General features: G+C 44.4%; 1 protein-coding gene across 1 annotated transcript in view; it reads right to left on the reverse strand.

Annotated features, from left to right (window-relative positions):
- VPS13B (vacuolar protein sorting 13 homolog B) overlaps positions 1 to 19,442 on the reverse strand; it is a 1,405,890-nt gene that overhangs the window by 95,708 nt on the left and 1,290,740 nt on the right. The window contains exons 50-52 of the mRNA XM_075353076.1: positions 12,446 to 12,634; positions 3,686 to 3,832; positions 1,192 to 1,475 (exon numbers count right to left, since the gene is read on the reverse strand). Of these exons, the coding sequence (XP_075209191.1) occupies positions 1,192 to 1,475; positions 3,686 to 3,832; positions 12,446 to 12,634 (620 nt within the window). The remainder of the gene's footprint in view (positions 1 to 1,191; positions 1,476 to 3,685; positions 3,833 to 12,445; positions 12,635 to 19,442) is intronic.

Genomic DNA, 19,442 nt, shown 5'->3' on the forward strand with positions numbered 1-19,442 from the left:
ATAAAAAGCCCTAGTGGTCATTGTGAAAATTGCACGATTTAGATTTTTTTTTTTCTTTATCAGACAAGTAATAAAAAATAATAATAATAAAAAAATTGTATTTATATAGTGCCAACATATTCCGCAACACTTTAAAATTAAGTCTAACAACCCCACCATCTGCCGCCTAGATTTCAAATTTGTAATACAGATTATGATATGTAAAAAAAAAAAATTGACAACATTAAAAAAAAAACAGATTTAAACAATAGGTAATTTTCTGCAAATCGCTTCCCTTGAAATTGAGATGCACTGTTGCTAAATCCACCAAGGTATAATGTTCTGTAAAGAAGGGACCAACTAGCCCAGGAGGAGTAGTGCAACTAACACTAGAAGAGGCACAAGGCAACAAACACTACAGGGGACGTAATGGGGCATGAGCTGCAACTCATCTCAGCTGCTGCAGCCCCTCACTTTACAGAAATTGCTTATGTTATTTGAACAGTGATGAGCATGTATTAGAAGGAATAAATCATACATTATTAATAATGATGGTTGAGCCTTAAAATGCTTGCATGCTCGGTACTCTATTTGAGCTGGTCAGATGCTCGGACGAGCGCAATGCGATTAACGAGCAATATGGAAAGCCAATGATTGGCCTGGCAGGGTCTCCGCACACATACAGCCAACCATAAACAGAGCATTTCTGCTTGGAGGGAGGACGGGTTTCTTTTTTGGTCACACTACATCTGAGAACGTTGTTTAATCCTCCAGTAGAGTCATTCAGAGTGCGAGTGGCTCTCCCTGGGGGTCTGCACCCATCATGCAGAGAAGCGAGCCTGTGAATGGTGGTAATTGTTTGAAGGAGGGAGCACCGACAATACTCGGCAGAGCACCATGAGTACCCAAGCACCCCGATGCTCGATCAAGTAATGAGCAGTGCCGAGCATGCTCACTCATCATTACTTATTATGAATATTAGAAGATTCTTGTATAAATCACAGTATTTATATATAATATCCAATGTTGTTCATGCCATAATCAAAGCTCCCTGTGATCATTGAGCCAGTGTCATGTTTACAACTGTGATTATATCACACATTCCCAAATTTACAAATGCCCAATCTATTATGACACACGAATACCCAGTGTGGTGCACCTGAGACAAGCCATATTCTCAAATAGAAGTATATATATAAAGATGGATCGTACTTGGTGCACAAGTCATTGCCCGCGCACTCCCCTACAGGGACGGCGACGCTCTGCCTCGGGCACTCCGCGCGGATGATGGCCGGTAGGCTCCAGCAGTCCGGACTTCCAGCAGCCGCGTTGTGGCACAGGCTGAGCAGCATGTACTTCTGCAGAGGAGGGGCTTCTCCTGATGAGTGACTGTTGTCTGAGACAAGATCCCAGCAAGGAATTGTGTTGTACTTGGCTATAGGATGTTCCCCAACTGGGCCGATGCTGAGCACAGTGCTGTCTGGTGCAGGAACATACTTTGAAAGAAAAGAGGGAAAGGGGACACACAAAAAAAAAAAAGATAAGCTTGATTAAAAGAAACAGATGATTCAGTCCACGGAGGTTTGACTTATTATTATGAGTTGGACATTTAAAGCCAAACATTGGATAGTTGAAGTACAGCCAGATTTCCGACACAGAGCACAAAGATATCATTTTTCCTTGGGCTTTACACATAGTTCACGGAGAGGTCTCGCTGTGTTGTACTTGACTTAGCAACAGGTGAAAAGTCGTGACTTCCCCCCGAAAAAATCTTTGTGGTCATAGCATGATGTGGACAGATAACAACAAACATGAAACAAGACGGGATCCAGCGAGGCCGTCCCACTGTGACCTGCACCTCACCTTATTACCGCACACATTACATGTAACATCGGCATTTTTAAAACAGGAAATTCACTTCTTCTGATCACAAGATATGGAGTCACAAAAAAAAAAGTACAATATAGCCCTGACCTGGCATGCTCTGATCTCCATCAGGTTTAGTATAGCCCTGACCTGGCATGCTCTGATCTCCATCAGGTTTAGTATAGCCCTGACCTGGCCTGCTCTGCTCTCCATTAGGTCCAGTATAGTCCTGACCTGGCCTGCTCTGCTCTTCATCAGGTCCAGTATAGCCCTGCACTGGTCTGCTCTGTTCTCCATCAAATCCAGTATAGCCCTGACATGGCCTGCTCTGCTCTCTATCAGGTCCAGTATAGCCCTGACCTGCTCTGCTCTCTATCAGGTCCAGTATAGCCCTGGCCTGGCCTGCTCTGCTCTCTATCAGGTCCCAGTATAGCCCTGACCTGCTCTGCTCTCTATCAGGTCCAGTATAGCCCTAACCTGGCCTGCTTTGCTCTCTATCAGGTCCAGTATAGCCCTAACCTGGCCTGCTCTCTATCAGGTCTAGTATAGCCCTGATCTGGCCTGCTCTTCTCTCCATCAGGACTAGTAAAGCCCTGACCTGTCGTGCTCTGCTCTCCATCAGGTCCAGTATAGCCCTCACCTGGTGTGCTCTGCTCTCCATCAGGCACATGTTAGAACTTTCTAAGCAGCATGATAAATACATAGGTTATAATGAAATACAAATATATTATCTGTAGGAATAATATGTTAATATTTTGTGAATATCATCTTCCACTTCTACTGGCACTGAAACTAAAGGCTTTGTACACATTAGAAAGAAGTCGACCAAATCTGCCTATTTCAGAAGGATTGCCAATGTGGTTCATGTGCATAGGGCCTCCTGACTCGACCCCGACAAATGGCGTCAGGGTAAATAAGGATCGTAAAGTGGAATTTCAACACTCAGTTGTTTTCTTCTTTTGGGAGAAAAGCGTTCTCCGTATTAAAAACAAATACATGCTCAGCTAAGCATGCATGTTCATGGGGTACACCTATACCTCACAATTTTTATAAAACAAGAAAGAGGGGCACAGGCAGCATTACGTCATGCGAGGTAAAGCAATTACTATATGCCTCTATATAGTATGATTCCTCCCACGGTGTACATACACACACAGCTCTGCTACATCAATACACACAGCTCTTAGGTCACCGACACGGCTGATGCCAGGATCTACCTCCTAGGACAGCCCCCAAGTTATGGACAGTTCCGCTGGATCTGGGATGGTCAGGAAATATGGCTACACAAATTGGCCAAAACTTAAAGGGGCTGTCCCGTGAACAAGGTTCCAATAGATCTAGCAATAATAATAATTTCCACAATTGGATGTGTTTTAAATACATGTTCCTGTGCTGAGATAATCTTATACAGTATATGTGCCCCTACTGTGTACTGTGTAATGGCTGTGTCTGACCATACAGAGACATCGTCTGATCATACCACATCTCCTGGGCAGGGGAAGAAGTAAATAATTATACAGATATCACAGGATCACAGATCATTCTTTCTATGATGTAAAACATTTTTTAAAATCAGGCAGGCAAATGTTTTACCTCACAAAAAGAATCATGAATCGCACAAGGACAAGAGCGACACTATTTCAGGAAGAAATTAGCCATGGATTTTAAGCTCATAAAGCCAGATTTAAATGTCAGACAGAAAAAGATGATAATGCAAATCTTGAGTTCAACCCTATAAGGTAAAAATAGAGTCTTTCCAATACCCCAGTGGCCCTGACATGAATAACACAGAAAGGAATATAAAGCAATCTATGGACTGAACACAGGAGACCTCACGTACCTCGTCCTCAGAAAGCTGCGGCGGGACAGACATCTGTGGGCTGTAGGAAATCTTAAAGGAAGTATTGTTAATGAGAGTTGCCTTGTCTTCAATCTGTAGTATCTGGATCCCATTGCGAACCATTGATGAAACGCTAAACTGGCAAAGCTGGGGGAGACGACAGAGGCGAATATATGAAAAGAACTCGGTTAAAGGGAATTTATCAACTACATCAAAACTAGACAGTGAAATATACACTTTGTTTCTGATTATATATATATTTTTATTGTTTTATTCTCTGTACAGAATTATAGATGACAGTAGTAGTAATAATAATAATAATAATAATAATAATAATAATAATAATAATAATAATAGCAGTACTGCAATAGTACTGTGGAATATAAAAAAAAAATAATACCTTAAAGCAAATGGAAGATTCATTGAAAAGGTGGCTATGCAGTCAAATATTTTCCTTTATTTGTACTTTAAATAACACATTTCTAATAGAAGTTCCCTTCATCAGATATGTACAGTCTGATATGTATATGTACAGTTTGATGAAGGGGGCTACTCCCCAAAATGCATTACTGAAACTCCAAAAATGGGAGAGCTAGGGCTCTAGGATAAAAATCTGAAAATATTCCAAATCCCAATATTTTAAAAGTAATGCCAGCAGGTTTTCGTTATATAATCTGAGGTAGGGTCAGAGACCCTTATTCCAGTGATGTGTCATTTAGTATACTGGTTGCAGCAGTTGAGATATACTAACAGTTTTCTCTGCTGCAGATGAAGCTGAGCTCAGGTCCTAAGCTCTGTATAACCCCACTCACACCACAGATTGGCAGCTTTCGGTGTACATGGAAACAGCAAAACACAGCCCACTAAGTGACATATCACTGGAATCAGGGTCTCTTCTACTATATCATGCTGCCTTCAGATTACGTAGCAAAAGCCTGCTAACAGATTTTCCCTAATGGGTATGTTCACTCTCGTATACTATTTTATACTTGTCAATTACATTGCATTACTTTTCTTGCTACTCCTGAGTAGTGATGGGTGAACTCGTAGTTATCCATGATCGGTGGGACTAACAAAAAAAAAAAAAATCAGTTACGCCCGGAATTGATCCAGGATATCTGGCCGGACGCTGGTCCCCATATAAGTCTATGGAGACCAGAATCCAGCACTTAAATATGGTGTTAGACGCGACCCTAGCCTTGTGATAGCATCTGACTGCTTGCAATCACAGACCCTGTCTGCAGCTCTATCGTGGTATAAAAATAAATAAATGTAAAGATTGGCGTAGGATCCCCCATATTTTGATACCAAACACAGATAAAGCATACAACTTCAGGCTGCAGCCCCCCAGCCGTATGCTTATCTTGGCTATGTATTAAAATAAGAGGAACCGCATGCGGCTTTGTTTATTCTTATTTAATAAATAATTTTAAAAAACGGTATGTGGTTCCCCACAATTTTGATATCCAGCCATAATAAAGCCCGAGAGCTGTGGGTTGGTATTCTCTGGCTGGGGAGACCAATGATTATTGGGCCCTTCAGCCTAAAAATAGCAGCCTGCAGCTGCGGTCACACTGGCTGGGAGCACATCTGACTGCAACAAATCACAGACGCTATGACTGCCGGTGGGTGGGAGAAGCAGTGAATATGTATGAAGCTAATAAACGGCCCCAGAAGAGGAGTGAGCTGCCTGGAAGCAGTTACAGCTGTGCCGGAGACTCGGTAAGTATAGTGTGCTTGCTTTATTTTAATTTTTCTAGTTTTCTTTTTCATTTCCCAAGTTGCCGGATCCAGATCATTAGCCGGAGTTCCCTGAGAACTTTGGGCCCACATCTGGCACCCAGATACTTTTGAAACCGTCTGTATCTGGACTTTTACGGTCCGGGTCCGCCCATCACTAATCCTGAGCTACAAAGAGCAACAAAAATAATTTGAAGGTGTGGAGTAAACTGTAAATGTCGCAGCAGTATTTTGTGACCAGATGAAAGATAAAAATATTCAGCTAATGACACGTATGTAGAGAAAAATAAATGACCAAATAATTCAGTAAAGTAAACTGTGCTTTATCTATTGGAATTCTATGTTTATATAAAAAACTCCAGCAAGGAATATATAAAACAAGGAATATATAAAATACATTTAGAACTATTAGTGTATTCATGTGGGTAACCGATGCTCCTATGCAAAACCAGAAAAACTAAAATACAAGGAATATATAAACCAAGGAATATATAAAATACATTTAGAACTATTAGTATATTCATGCGGGTAACTGATACTCCTATGCAAAACCAGAAAAACTAAAATACAAGGAATATATAAAATACATTTAGAACTATTAGCATATTCAAGTGGGTAACCGATGTTCCTATGCAAAAGCAGAACAACTAAAATACAAGGAATATATAAAATACATTTAGAACTATTAGTATATTCATGTGGGTAACCAATGCTCCTATGCAAAACCAGAAAAACTAAAATACAAGGAATATATAAACCAAGGAATATTTAAAATACATTTAGAACTATTAGTATATTCATGTGGGTAACCGATGCTCCTATGCAAAACCAGAAACACTAAAATGCACGGAGCTTTCCAGGTTGTGCCTGATCCTGGCATGCTGCTCGCTAAACATACTGTACATCTCTGGTCACTGTAACGTAAAAGCCGCCCTATAATTGTTCTATAAACCATAATGATATTTAATTTGGGCTATAAAGTCAAATTGTTTTCTGTAGTCACCAAATTATATTTCCCTCCGTGCCAATTCCAAAATATAGGTACATTATTAATTTACGAGGCTAATTTGATTTCTAACTTGAAAGGGGCCGGGTAATTTGGAATGATGTTTTAGGTGTATTGTGTCCTGCAAAAAGAAATATAAAACTAGCCTAGCATGCACCATTTAGTTATAAAGTTGTTCCATGTCTCAGGAATGTTGGAGCATCGCCCTGGTCATACTCAGAATAGAAATAATACCAACAAGAACAGAAAAATGAAAAAGATGGAACGGAGACACAAAAATAGGACCTGGCCGAGTGCGAGGTTCCATTATTATAGTGTAAAGATCATTAGTTTTAATGTAGCATAAAATCCTTCGTGCAAGAATTTGCGCGTTGCCTTTGATATCAGATATACTGGTTCTTTTGCTATTATACAAAGGAGCCATTCACATCGTCGGGCTGACAAGACGACCAGTCACTTATAAAGTGTTCTGACAGCAACGCTGACTTCCTCTCATAGAGCGCACATTTCACTGTCCACCTGTCATCTTGGAACGCTCTCCTTGTAAGAATACTTAGATTTCTTATTTCCTACATTTTTGCTTAATTTCTTACCAAACCTCAGAAAAGTATCATGTCTATTTCTACATTGCTCCGGGGAACTGGCTATAATAATCTACAATAATAATCCCACCCAGATGTCTATAGATGTTGGAAGGAACATTATTCTTTCACAATTATAAAGTTATCTGTATAGCTATACTTAACAGATTCCATGAAAAGGATATGGCCCCATTTCCTTAAAGAAGTATTTCCTTCTTCAAAAATGTTACTGAACATTGCAAAAATTCAAAATTGTGAGACCCTCACTCACCATCATCATCACCAAAATCAGGAGGTCAAAGCCTCTTCAGTACTCTTTACCAATCATATGCTCAGAAGTGCAAGACAGTCTATACGGTTGTGGTCAAGTTCCCTGATCAATGGGTGGCCAGGAGCGCTGCTCTGTATGAGAAACACCACGAGGGGCCATAGTCCCTATGTTCTCAGGACTAGTTGATTTCGACAGAGAAGCAATACTCATATATGATCATTCCTTATAGTGGGGAAACCTCATTTATGGTCAATTATTGTATACTAGAAGGTGGCCCGATTCTATGCATCGGGTATTCTAGAATTTACGTATTGTGTAGTTAATCTATGATTTTTGTTATATATATATAGATGTTGTTGTGTGTAGTTACCAAGTGTTTGTGTAGGCGCTGTACATGTTCTGGGTGTTGTCTGGGTGTGGCGCGGGGTGAGAGCGGTGTTGTTTGTGTGTTGCGTTGTTTGTAGAACGCTGTGTGTCTGTAGCGTTGTGTGTGTGTGTTGCGCGGTTTGTGTGGGGTGCGTGTGTGTGTTTTGGGGGGAGGTATGTTTTGTGCAATGTGTGTGTGTTGCGCGGTATGTGCGTATATTTGTGTATGCTGCGGTGTTTGTGTGTTGGGTGTTGTGTGTGTGCGGCGTTGTCTGTGTTTGTGGGTGTCTGTGTAGGGCGATGTTTGTGGTTCCCAGTGTGTGTGTGGTGTGTTGTGCGGTGCGCGTGTGGCGGTGTGTGTGTTTTGGGGGGAGGTGTGCACCCCCATCGTGCTCCATCCCCCATGCTGCGCACTCCCCATCGTGCTCCATCCCCCATGCTGCGCACTCCCCATCGTGCTCCATCCCCCATGCTGCGCACCCCCATCGTGCTCCATCCCCCATGCTGCGCACCCCAATCGTGCTCCATCCCCATGCTGCGCACTCCCCATCGTGCTCCATTCCCCATGCTGCGCACTCCCCATCGTGCTCCATCCCCCATGCTGCGCACCCCCCATCGTGCTCCATCCTCTATGCTGCTCACCCCCCATCGTGCGCACCCCCCATCGTGCTCCATCTTCCATGCTGCGCACCCCCCCATTGTGCTCCATCCCCCATGCTGCGCACTCCCCATCGTGCTCCATCCCCCATGCTGCGCACTCCCCATCGTGCTCCATCCCCCATGCTGCGCACCCCCATCGTGCTCCATCCCCCAATGCTGCGCACCCCAATCGTGCTCCATCCCCATGCTGCGCACTCCCCATCGTGCTCCATCCCCCATGCTGCGCACTCCCCATCGTGCTCCATCCCCCATGCTGCGCACCCCCCATCGTGCTCCATCCTCTATGCTGCTCACCCCCCATCGTGCGCACCCCCCATCGTGCTCCATCTTCCATGCTGCGCACCCCCCATCGTGCTCCATACCCCATGCTGCGCACCCCCCATCGTGCTCCATCCCCCATGCTGCGCACCCCCCATCGTGCTCCATCCCCCATGCTGCCCACCCCCCATCGTGCTCCATCCCCCATGCTGCGCACCCCCCATCGTGCTCCATCCCCCATGCTGCGCACCCCCCATCGTGCTCCATCCCCCATGCTGCGTACTCCCCATCGTGCTCCGTCCCCCATGCTGCGCACTCCCGATCGTGCTCCATCCTCCATGCTGCGCACTCCCCATCGTGCTCCATCCCCCATGCTGCGCACCCCCCATCGTGCTCCATCCCCCATGCTGCCCACCCCCCATCGTGCTCCATCCCCCATGCTGCGCACTCCCCATCGTGCTACATCCCCCATACTGTGCACTCCCCATCGTGCTCCATCCTCCATGCTGCACACTCCCCATCGTGCTCCATTCCCCATACTGCGCACCCCCCATCGTGCTCCATCCCCCATGCTGCGCACCCCATTGTGCTCCATCCCCCATGCTGCGCACCCCCCATCGTGCTCCAACCCCCATGCTGCACACTCCCCATCGTGCTCCATCCCCCATGCTGCGCACTCCCCATCGTTCTACATCCCCCATGCTGCGCACCCCCCATCGTGCTCCATCCCCCATGCTGCGCACCCCATCGTGCTCCATCCCCCATGCTGCGCACTCCCCATCGTGCTCCACCCCCCATGCTATAATAGTTCTCCTATTATACTCAGAGAGGAGTATAATAGGAGGACTATAATAGGAGGAGTAGTCCTGGGGGGAGAGGAGTATAATGCCGGCTCCCTGCACATGTGTACCGGGAGCCGGTGTACACTGGTAACTATGATACACATCGGGTAACTAAGGGACCTTAGTTACCCGATATGTATAATGGTTACCAGCGTTCACCGGCTCCGTCACGATCCCAGCATCGCAAGGTTATGTCTGGCGCTGCTGGGATCGTGACGGAGCCGGTGTACACTGGTAAGTATGATACACATCGGGTAACTAAGGGACCTTAGTTACCCGATGTGTATAATGGTTACCAGCGTTCACCGGCTCCGTCACGATCAGAGCATTGCAAGGTTATGTCTGGCGCTGCTGGGATCGTGACGGAGCCGGTGTACGCTGGTAACTATGATAAACATCGGGTAAACAAGGGACCTTAGTTACCCGATGTGTATAATGGTTACCAGCGTTCACCGGCTCCGTCACGATCAGAGCATTGCAAGGTTATGTCTGGCGCTGCTGGGATCGTGACGGAGCCGGTGTACACTGGTAACTATGATAAACATCGAGTAACTAAGGGACCTTAGTTACCCGATGTGTATAATGGTTACCAGCGTTCACTGGCTCCGTCACGATCCCAGCATCGCAAGGTTATGTCTGGCGATGCGTGCGGAGGGCCAGGGCGAGCGGTCAATCCATGCAAAGGGTGGGGCCAGGCCGAGGCGAGCAACCAATCCGTGGGGGGGCGGGGCCAGGCCGAGCCCAGCGGCGACCAATCCGTGGGGGGTGGCGGGGCCAGGCCGAGCCCAGCGGCCAGACGGTTGTCACTGTAATGACACTCCCCGTGACACAATTTTGGAGCAAGACAGACAGACAGACAGACAGACAGACAGACAGACAGACAGACAGACAGAATAAGGCAATTATATATATAGATTATTATTATTATGTAATTATGGTATATCTAATATATAAAGCTCAGTGTATGTATGTATGTATGTCCGCTACAGGAATCCGCACCGTCGCATGTACAATCACGAAATTTTGCACAGACACTCCATGTGACTCAGGGAACGTCATAGACTATGTTTGGGCGGGAAAATTTAACCCCGTCCTTTCCAGTTACTCCACAAAAATCCTGCAGCTATTAAACTGAATGGAGCTGGGAGCTCCAGGCTATAAATAGCAACTGTCAGTGGTTGCTATAGGAACAAAATAAACTGTTAGCATAAAAAGCTTATGTGTGAGGTAAAAAGATATCGGTGGTGAGATGGATAGAGAGAGACAGAGTCAGACGGGGAACGAGACAGCCGGGCAAAGAGACAGCCGGGCAAAGAGACAGACGCCCAAAGAGACAGACGCCCAAAGAGAGAGCCCTGGAAAGAGAGAGCCGGGCAAAGGGAGAGCCGGGCAAAGGGAGAGCCGGGCAAAGAGACAGACCGGGCAAAGAGACAGACCGGGCAAAGAGACAGACCGGGCAAAGAGACAGAGCGGGAGAGAGACAGAGCGGGAAAGAGACAGAGCGGGAAAGAGACAGAGCGGGAAAGAGACAGAGCGGGAAAGAGACAGAGCGGGAAAGAGACAGACCGGGAAAGAGACAGACCGGGAAAGAGACAGACCGGGAAAGAGACAGACCGGGAAAGAGACAGAGCGGGAAAGAGACAGAGCGGGAAAGAGACAGACCGGGAAAGAGACAGACCGGGAAAGAGACAGACCGAGAAAGAGACAGACCGAGAAAGAGACAGACCGAGAAAGAGACAGACCGAGAAAGAGACAGACCGGGAAAGAGACAGACCGGGAAAGAGACAGACCGGGAAAGAGACAGACCGGGAAAGAGACAGACCGGGAAAGAGACAGACCGGGAAAGAGACAGACCGGGAAAGAGACAGACCGGGAAAGAGACAGACCGGGAAAGAGACAGACCTAGACACAGACAGCCGGGTAAAAAGACAGCCGGGCAAAGAGACAGACGGGCAAAGAGACAGAGAGAGAGACAGACAGATACAGAGATTGAGACAGATAGACTGATGCAAATACAGACAGAGAGATAAAAACAGACAGACAAGGAAAGAGACAGACAGCGAGACAGACAGACATCGACACACAGACAGACTGAGAGAGAGAAAAAGAGACAGTTACTATCCCGGGCAACGCCCGGGTACTACAGCTAGTTATTATATAAAAAAGACTGAGCCGCACATCCAACAGGTGTGAACAGGTGCCAGCTGTAAACACAATATAACTATAAAAATACATATAGTTGCACTCTAAAATGTTTACAATGAATAAGGGAACTCTGGTATTGCATTACTATTATAGGAATATTTGAAAAAAAGAGATACTTAGCTTAGGTATTGGCCAATGCATGTGAACCCGGTTACCAGTGACAAGGTGATCTCTTATATACTGGGACCCTAACTTGAAATGCCTTTATCTGGGTTAAAAACTTACATGTCTAGACAGAAAGGATGCAGCTATCAAGAAAGGTGGACACTGCCTAGTTATAAGGTGGAGGGCTTAGTCAGAAAGAAAAGCACTACAAATATATCAAAAAGGCTGATCCGCACATCCAACAGGTGTGAACAGGTGCTAGCTGAAAACACATAACTACAAAAATACATACAGCTGCACTCTAGAATGGTAATATTGAATAAGGGAACTCTGGTGTTGCCCACACATGTAAGTTTTTAATCCAAATAGAGGCATTTCAAGTTACGGTCCCAGTATACAAGAGATTATTACCTTGTCGTTGCTTACCGGGCTCACATGCATTGGCCAATACATATGCTAAGTATCATATTTTACAAATATTCCTATAGCAGTAATGCAATGCCAGAGTTCCCTTATTCAACGTTAGCATTCTAGAGTGCAGCTGTATGTATTTTTGTATTTATAGTTAATCATTTACATGGTGTGTTAAAAATTTTTTTTTGATGCAAAGCAACCCCAGGTGTTTTAAGGTACATCCCATCTCAATCCTTGGTTCACTTTCTGGTTGCAGCAGTATATTCCACACACAAACATTAATTGAAAATGTCTGCCCTTTCAGTCTCTTACCTTTTGATGTCCAGGAAAAGCGCCTAGCTTAATGTTGGCATCGACAAATCCATCTTCATCTAAGGATACCACTTCACCATTGTCTCCATCCTTCCATTTTGGAGACGTCACATCATGAACCAACCGGACAGCAACAGACTTGTGCACGGTGTTTGTGTTGGCCCAGTAAATACCAATTTGAAAAGCTTCCTGAAAAGAAAAAAATATATATATTATTATTATACATACATACACATACATCAGAACAATGGTTGAAAAGCAGCAGTGTGATTCACAGGCTTTAGTTATGTATAATAAGTCAGGTTAGACATATCAATCAGCGGGAGTCTAGGCCCTCAGGCTGCCAACGATCGATAAAATGAAGGAGAGTAAGCCCTAAGACAATCCCTACTCTCCTACAACGAATAAGACGGACTCAACAGAAAGTTGTTAAATGGCCGCTCCACTACTTTTATATTGATGACCTATCCTGTGGGTCATCAATATCAGATCGGTGGGGGTCTGACACCCAGCATGACTACAGATCAAGCTGTTCTTGGTTCTCGCGGGAAATGGATTTGAAGTTGAACAGTACAGCTTCATCAAATGCGTAGTGGTCACGACCAAGTGGGTCTAATCCTATACATTATAGTGGCACTAAGAATAGCTGGTCGGTGGGGGCGTCGGGAGTCAGATCACCACCAATCTGATATTGATGACCTAGTATTGGAGCTACTGTTTAAGTCCAACTTCTTACTTGGAGGAGAGCAGCACTCAACTGGGCGCTTCTGCTCTTATGTTTTTGCAATCGGTGGGGCTCTCAGCACCAGACCCCTAATGATTTTGCACATGTCTCTATGACACTTAAAGAGTTTTCTAAAAGTGGTTCCACGCCTATACATTATAATGGCACCAAGAATAGCTGATCGGTGGGGGTGTCGGGGGTCAGATCCCCACCAATCTGATATTGATGACCTATCCATATGACATGCCATCAATATAAAAGTAATGAATCAACTGTTAAAGTCCAGCTTCTTACTTGGAGAGCACTGCTCAACTGAGTGCTTCTGCTCTTATGTTTTAGCAATCGGTGGGGCTCTCAGCACCAAGACCCTTAATGATTTTGCACATGTGTCTATGACATGTAAAGAGTTTTCTAAAAGTGCAGCCACACTAAAAATAAAAACTTGTATTTCAGTATCTGTTAAAATTATTTTCTGTACCATAAAAACTGAGACACAGAACTGTCTACAAATGGATCTCTGGTTTGGTTGGTATAAGCTACATTTAATTTTTTTTTGTTTCCTCCCACTGCTTTGAAAATAAGTCTCCATACGTTAGGTCTCTTCAATGGCAAGAACGTTGTCGGTATATTTATGGATGTATTTGGCCTTTTTTGAACACTTCCCGGGCATGTATTTGGGATATTTATACTGGGTAGTAGATTTGCCTAGCTAACGAATTTAGAAATGAAGTCTGGCTGGTGAAAAATAGAAGGGCATTGCCAACAACAATCTGATCAGACACGATTTGGGCCACCATAGCCGCAATGAGCTATAACTACATTGTGAACCGTAGCTTCCTGCATAAAAAAAAAACACCTCAGTTGTGTTGTCAACTGTGATGAACAGCAGCAACGTGAATGAGACAGATATAAAAACCAGATCTTTACCTAAAAGGGAAAAAAAATTGCCTGCTTGTGTTTATTTTTTACTAACTTGCCATGTAGTTGATACTGGAAACTGTTTGGTTCCGAGCGCAGAAACTTGTTAACATAACCTCCCAAGGACGAGCGCTGGTATTTTCCACGCTGAATTGTAACCTTGACTACTTTTCGTTTTTCTATGCTTGCTTTGTAGGTTTTCTCAGTTATTTGCTCTATCTTTGTCCACACGGGAAGTCATCCATTTTTTATTATTTAAAAAAAGAAAATATAATAACATGACCCCTATTATTTAAGAATGTTTAGCAGCGACCAGAGCCAGCTTTTTACTGGAAGAGAAGAGTCCCGAACTGGAGGGAAAAAAAACACGAATTTAGAAAGTTTATGCTGAGGCTCCCGAGAAGTAAGCCTGAGATTTTAAGAGAATTTCTGGATTTAAATGAGTTTTACGTAAAGTTCGTTCATTGTGTAATGAACATTTCTGTGGTTTTCTAATATACTCTGAGTTTTACTCAAGATCTCCGCTTCTTAGTAGGAGTTTTTGTTAGAGGCTGAAAATCTGTTCTGATCCTGTCCACCAAAAACTGGTGCGGAACTTGTTTTGTGGGATTGGGCAGAATTTGCCCATGGACATCATAGGATAAAAAATAACCAAAAAGCCAAAGACTTATTACATTCTATGCTCTCCAGCACCGTCAGTCTGGCCATTCATGACTGGTTATTTGGATGCATTATGGACATACCACACATGACCCCTGCAGCTGACCACTCCCGTTAGAGGTATAAGGCCAGAACATAGTGATAGGGCAGGAGCTTGGTCTTTGATGATCTTACCCCACCCACCCCCTTTGCACAAATTTTGAATGATCCCAGAAGACCACTTTAAGGCTATGTGCACACGGGAGCTCGTACCTGAGGATATATCTGCAGGTACGGCCGCAGGTTTACCGCAGCTGCCCGCCGGCATCTGCAGCTATTTTTAGCTGTGGTAGTACAGCGGAATAGCTGCGGTAAACCTGCGGACTTTCATGCGATTTACCTGCGGACGTCCCGGCCTCTATCTCCATAGTAGAGGGCCGGGATTTCCGCAGGTAATTCCGCAGGAATAATTGACATGCAGTTATGTGTGGCTGCGTGACATCCACAGCATATTCCGCAGCCGCACATTCCGCAGCGTGGACACAGACACTCCCCATGTCCCATAGGATAACATGGGGAGGGTCTGTACTTGCTGAAACCTGCAGATTTATCTGGAAAATCCAGATAAATCCGCAGGTTTTCTGTGGCAAAATCCGCATAAGCAAGCTCCCGTGGGCACATAGCCTAAAGCGGAGTTCATACTTGCATAATTGTTTTACAATCATGTCTATAATTGCAGAAATAAAGAGCCAAATTCACGTTCTGGTGCATCAGTGTTTCAGAGCCGCCTAACTGCTAAAACTGTATAATCTCAGCACTGTACGGAGAAGCTTTCAAACTATACTGCCACCTATGTGCAATGGGGGAAATTACAGTTTGTAAGATTTGTCATTATCTAATACTGTACTACAGAACCAAACAAAATCAATCTTGGGCATCGTTGAGGTCTTTTAACATGCGCAGTTGGCTAGTGTAAATGGCCCCTTAATATCTAATGTCTAATTTTCTATTATTTTCACCCTGGGAATAGTAGAGTGCTGCAGTATATAAAGATTTTTTTATTAGACATTCTAGAACAGGGATGTCAAGCTCAAATACACAGAGGGACAAAGTTAAAAACTTGGACAAAGTCGTGAGTAGACATGAGCGTACCCTAACAGTACAGTTTGGTGGTCGTACCAAACACAGACTTTACAAAAAAAAAATCAGTGTTAGAGTTCAAAGTTTAGGTGCATTACGTATGAACACCACTATAGCAAGCACCGCTGTGTTCTTGAACGCTCATTGCCCAGTGTGAGCCGCTTGCAGTGTTTGAATGGCTCACACTGTGGGGTAACAACTGCAAGATCAGATGTAGTGTGTCCAAAAAACAAAACAAAAACCCCACCCGCCCTCAGAAGTATTTGGTTTATGGCTCGCTGCATGTGGGCGGAGAGCTGAACTGCCCAATCAGTAACCTTCAATGAGTTTTGGGTCAAGTTCAGGTCCAAATCAGAACTTTAACTTAAGTCCGACTGAACCAGAGAACCCAATCTTCCATGGGTCCGCTCATCTATAGACGTGGGCCAGCCTAGTCATGGGCCCTACATAGTTCTCTATACAGAATAGTGCGGCCCACTTACTCCTCCATACAGAATAATGGGCCCCACATAGTCCTCCATGCAGAATAATGGACCCCACATAGTCCTTCATACAGAATAATGGGCCCCACATAGTCCTCCATACAGACTAATGGACCCCACATAGACCTCCATGCAGAATAATGGACCCCACATAGCCCTCCATACAGAATAATGGGCCCCACATAGTCCTCAATACAGAATAATGGACCCCACATAGCCCTCCATACAGAATGGACCTCACATAGCCCTCCGTACAGAATAATAGGCCCCCACATAAATCTCCATATAGAATAATATGACCCACATAGCCCTCCATACAGAATAATAGGCCCCTCATAGTCCTCCATACAAAATGGGCCCCACGTAGTCCACCATAAAGAATATGACCCACATAGCCCTCCATACAGAACAATAGGCACCACGGAGCCTCCATACAGAATAATGGGCCCCATATAGTCTTCCATACAGAGTAATGGGCCCCACATAGTCTTCCATACAGAAAAATGGGCCACACATAGTCCTCCATACAGAATAATAGGCCCCACATCATCTTCCATACAGAATAATGGACCCACATAGCCCTCAATACAGAACAGAATAATATGAGCATGGCATTGCAGGCCAAACAAAATCAGCGTGCAGGTCAGAGTTTGACATGTGTGTTCTAGAAGGTGCAGTCTTTTTTCAGTAGAAGTATACCTTCCTGTGTACAGCAGGACAATTTCAGACTTGTATACCTTAAAGGGGTAGTCGAGTAGTTTTATGGCCAATAATTAGGATATGTAATCAAGCAATACAGATTGGTGGCAGAGTGACACCCCGGACCCCCACCGATCAGTGACTCTCAGTGTTGGGTGGATGTGATCAGTATAGCTGCACAGCACAGCTCCGTCAACTGTAACGTGGGCACTGCTGGGTACTGCACATTTACTCCTGTTGAAAAGAATAGGATGTGCAGTGCTCCATTGTGGCCACTATACAATAGACGGAGCTGAGCTGCGCAGCTATACAACTGAACATGGTCGGCCACTGACAGCACCGGCTGATCGACGGGGCTGCCGGGTGTCGCACTGCCACCAATCTGGTATTAATGACCTATCCTAAAGTTAAGCCATCAATATAAAAGTACTGGAGAACCCCTTTAATAAAGATACAAACTTCCGATTAAACCCTTGTGTTGACTTGTGTATGTTTCACAATGTATCGATGGGTCACCTTTATCTCATCTAAAAGCATTTACGATCCCAAAAAATAGTTAGATAATGAAAATTGTGAAAATTGTAATAGCAATAGAGGACGTCATTTCCAGCTGTAATTTCTTCCGTTTTCACAACAAAGACAAGTGTATCATCGGAGCATTGTAACTGATTATAATCAGGACATCAGAGGAGGAATAATCTCCTGCTGAGCACTGTACGGAACAATCACCAGTCAGACCTAATAAGAACCTCTAAGTAAAGACACACAGACCCCAGGAAGTGCAGCTGGTGGCTTAAAAGCCCCCGACCCACAATAACACACAAAAAAACAACAACAAATACAAAAGTTGCAGTCACATGTCCAATCACATTGATTCCCTTTGATGAGCTGAGTGATCGTCCGGTATTACATCTGATGAAAGCTGTGGTGTGTTGATACAGTCTGTGGCTTGCATTTGCCATTCATGACCGCTATAATCTGAAGGCATGTTGGGTTGTCGTGAGTGGAATTAGGAGAGAATGACGGGATTATCGGACACATCGTGTCACTGAGGTACACAATGTAACAACGTTCTGGAACTCGGATTTATAACAAACAAAAACAGATCCTAATCTCGCGTTCCATCTGGCTCCTCACACCGCCCTCAGACACTCGCAAAATAAACCATGGAGCTTTCCACTTTTACTCTTCGGCGGTGATTAACCAAGTATTTACAGCTAACGGTGTAATAAAACTCTAGATGAGATTTATAATAAAAGGGCTCTGTGCAGTAACGTGAAATGCGTGACAACAGATTCCGCACAGAATATTTGTAGAAATGTAATTTATGATGTGATGTGTTACATGGGGCTCGTCCTGATATCATCGCTCCAGTATTCATTACATATACTTGTGTAATAATGGAAAACATACTATAGCGGATGGATGCACGGACTGAAAGATACTATTCGGAGATATCCACTTTATTCCTCCTTATATCACATCATGATTAGAGATGGGCGAAACCGCAGATTTTCAAGTTCAGCCGGACTTTAAAAATAAGTTTGGTTCGGGAACAGACTTGACCCCAGACACCGAACCCAGTATAAATCTACGGCACCCAAATTTAAGTGTTATAAAATGGTGTTAGTAAGGGCTAGGGAGCTGCAAAAAGAAGCAAAATGGCGTTTAAAGTAGGACGATTATACTTAATAAGTGTCCGCGTGGCTGTCACACTTCTGCCGGGTCTGCTCATTAAATCTCATGAATATTCACTGCTTCCCCTGCCCTCCCTGTCTGACAGGGTGATTGGTTGCAGTCCATCTGCTGTTGTGTCAGCGTCTGTGATTGGTTGCCCTCACTCTAGATGTCTAGGTCCCAAAAGGGAATGTAAACATAAATGAATAATTGTAAAAAATGGCATAGTGTTCCCCAGATTTTGATACCCAGCGCAGATAAAGTAGACAGTTGGAGGCTGCAGCCCCTTGGCTGTGTATCAAAATACGAGCAACTTCATGCGGATTTTTTAAAATTATTTAAATAAATAATTTAAAAAACTGATGTGCAGTTCCCCCAATTTTGATACCCAGTCGAGATAAAGCAGACAGCTGGGGGCTGGCATTCTCAGGCTGGGGAGGTCCATAGTTATTGGGCCCTGATCAGCCAAAAATTAGCAACTTGCAGCTGCCCTAGAATTGGTACTTACTCGACTCATCCCGATTGCCCTGGAGCGGTGGCAATCGGGATAATATAAAGGATTAATGACAGCTGTGATTTGTCTAAAAACACAGCTGTCATCAAGCACAATGGGGAAAGGTCTAAGAGACTCCCCATTATTAATCATGTAAGTAAACAGAAATAAACACAATACACAGAGAAAAAAAAACACACCCTGATGTCCCACAATGATTCCGAC

The sequence above is a fragment of the Anomaloglossus baeobatrachus genome, chromosome 6 (assembly GCF_048569485.1).
Source record: "Anomaloglossus baeobatrachus isolate aAnoBae1 chromosome 6, aAnoBae1.hap1, whole genome shotgun sequence".
Taxonomy (NCBI): domain Eukaryota; kingdom Metazoa; phylum Chordata; class Amphibia; order Anura; family Aromobatidae; genus Anomaloglossus; species Anomaloglossus baeobatrachus.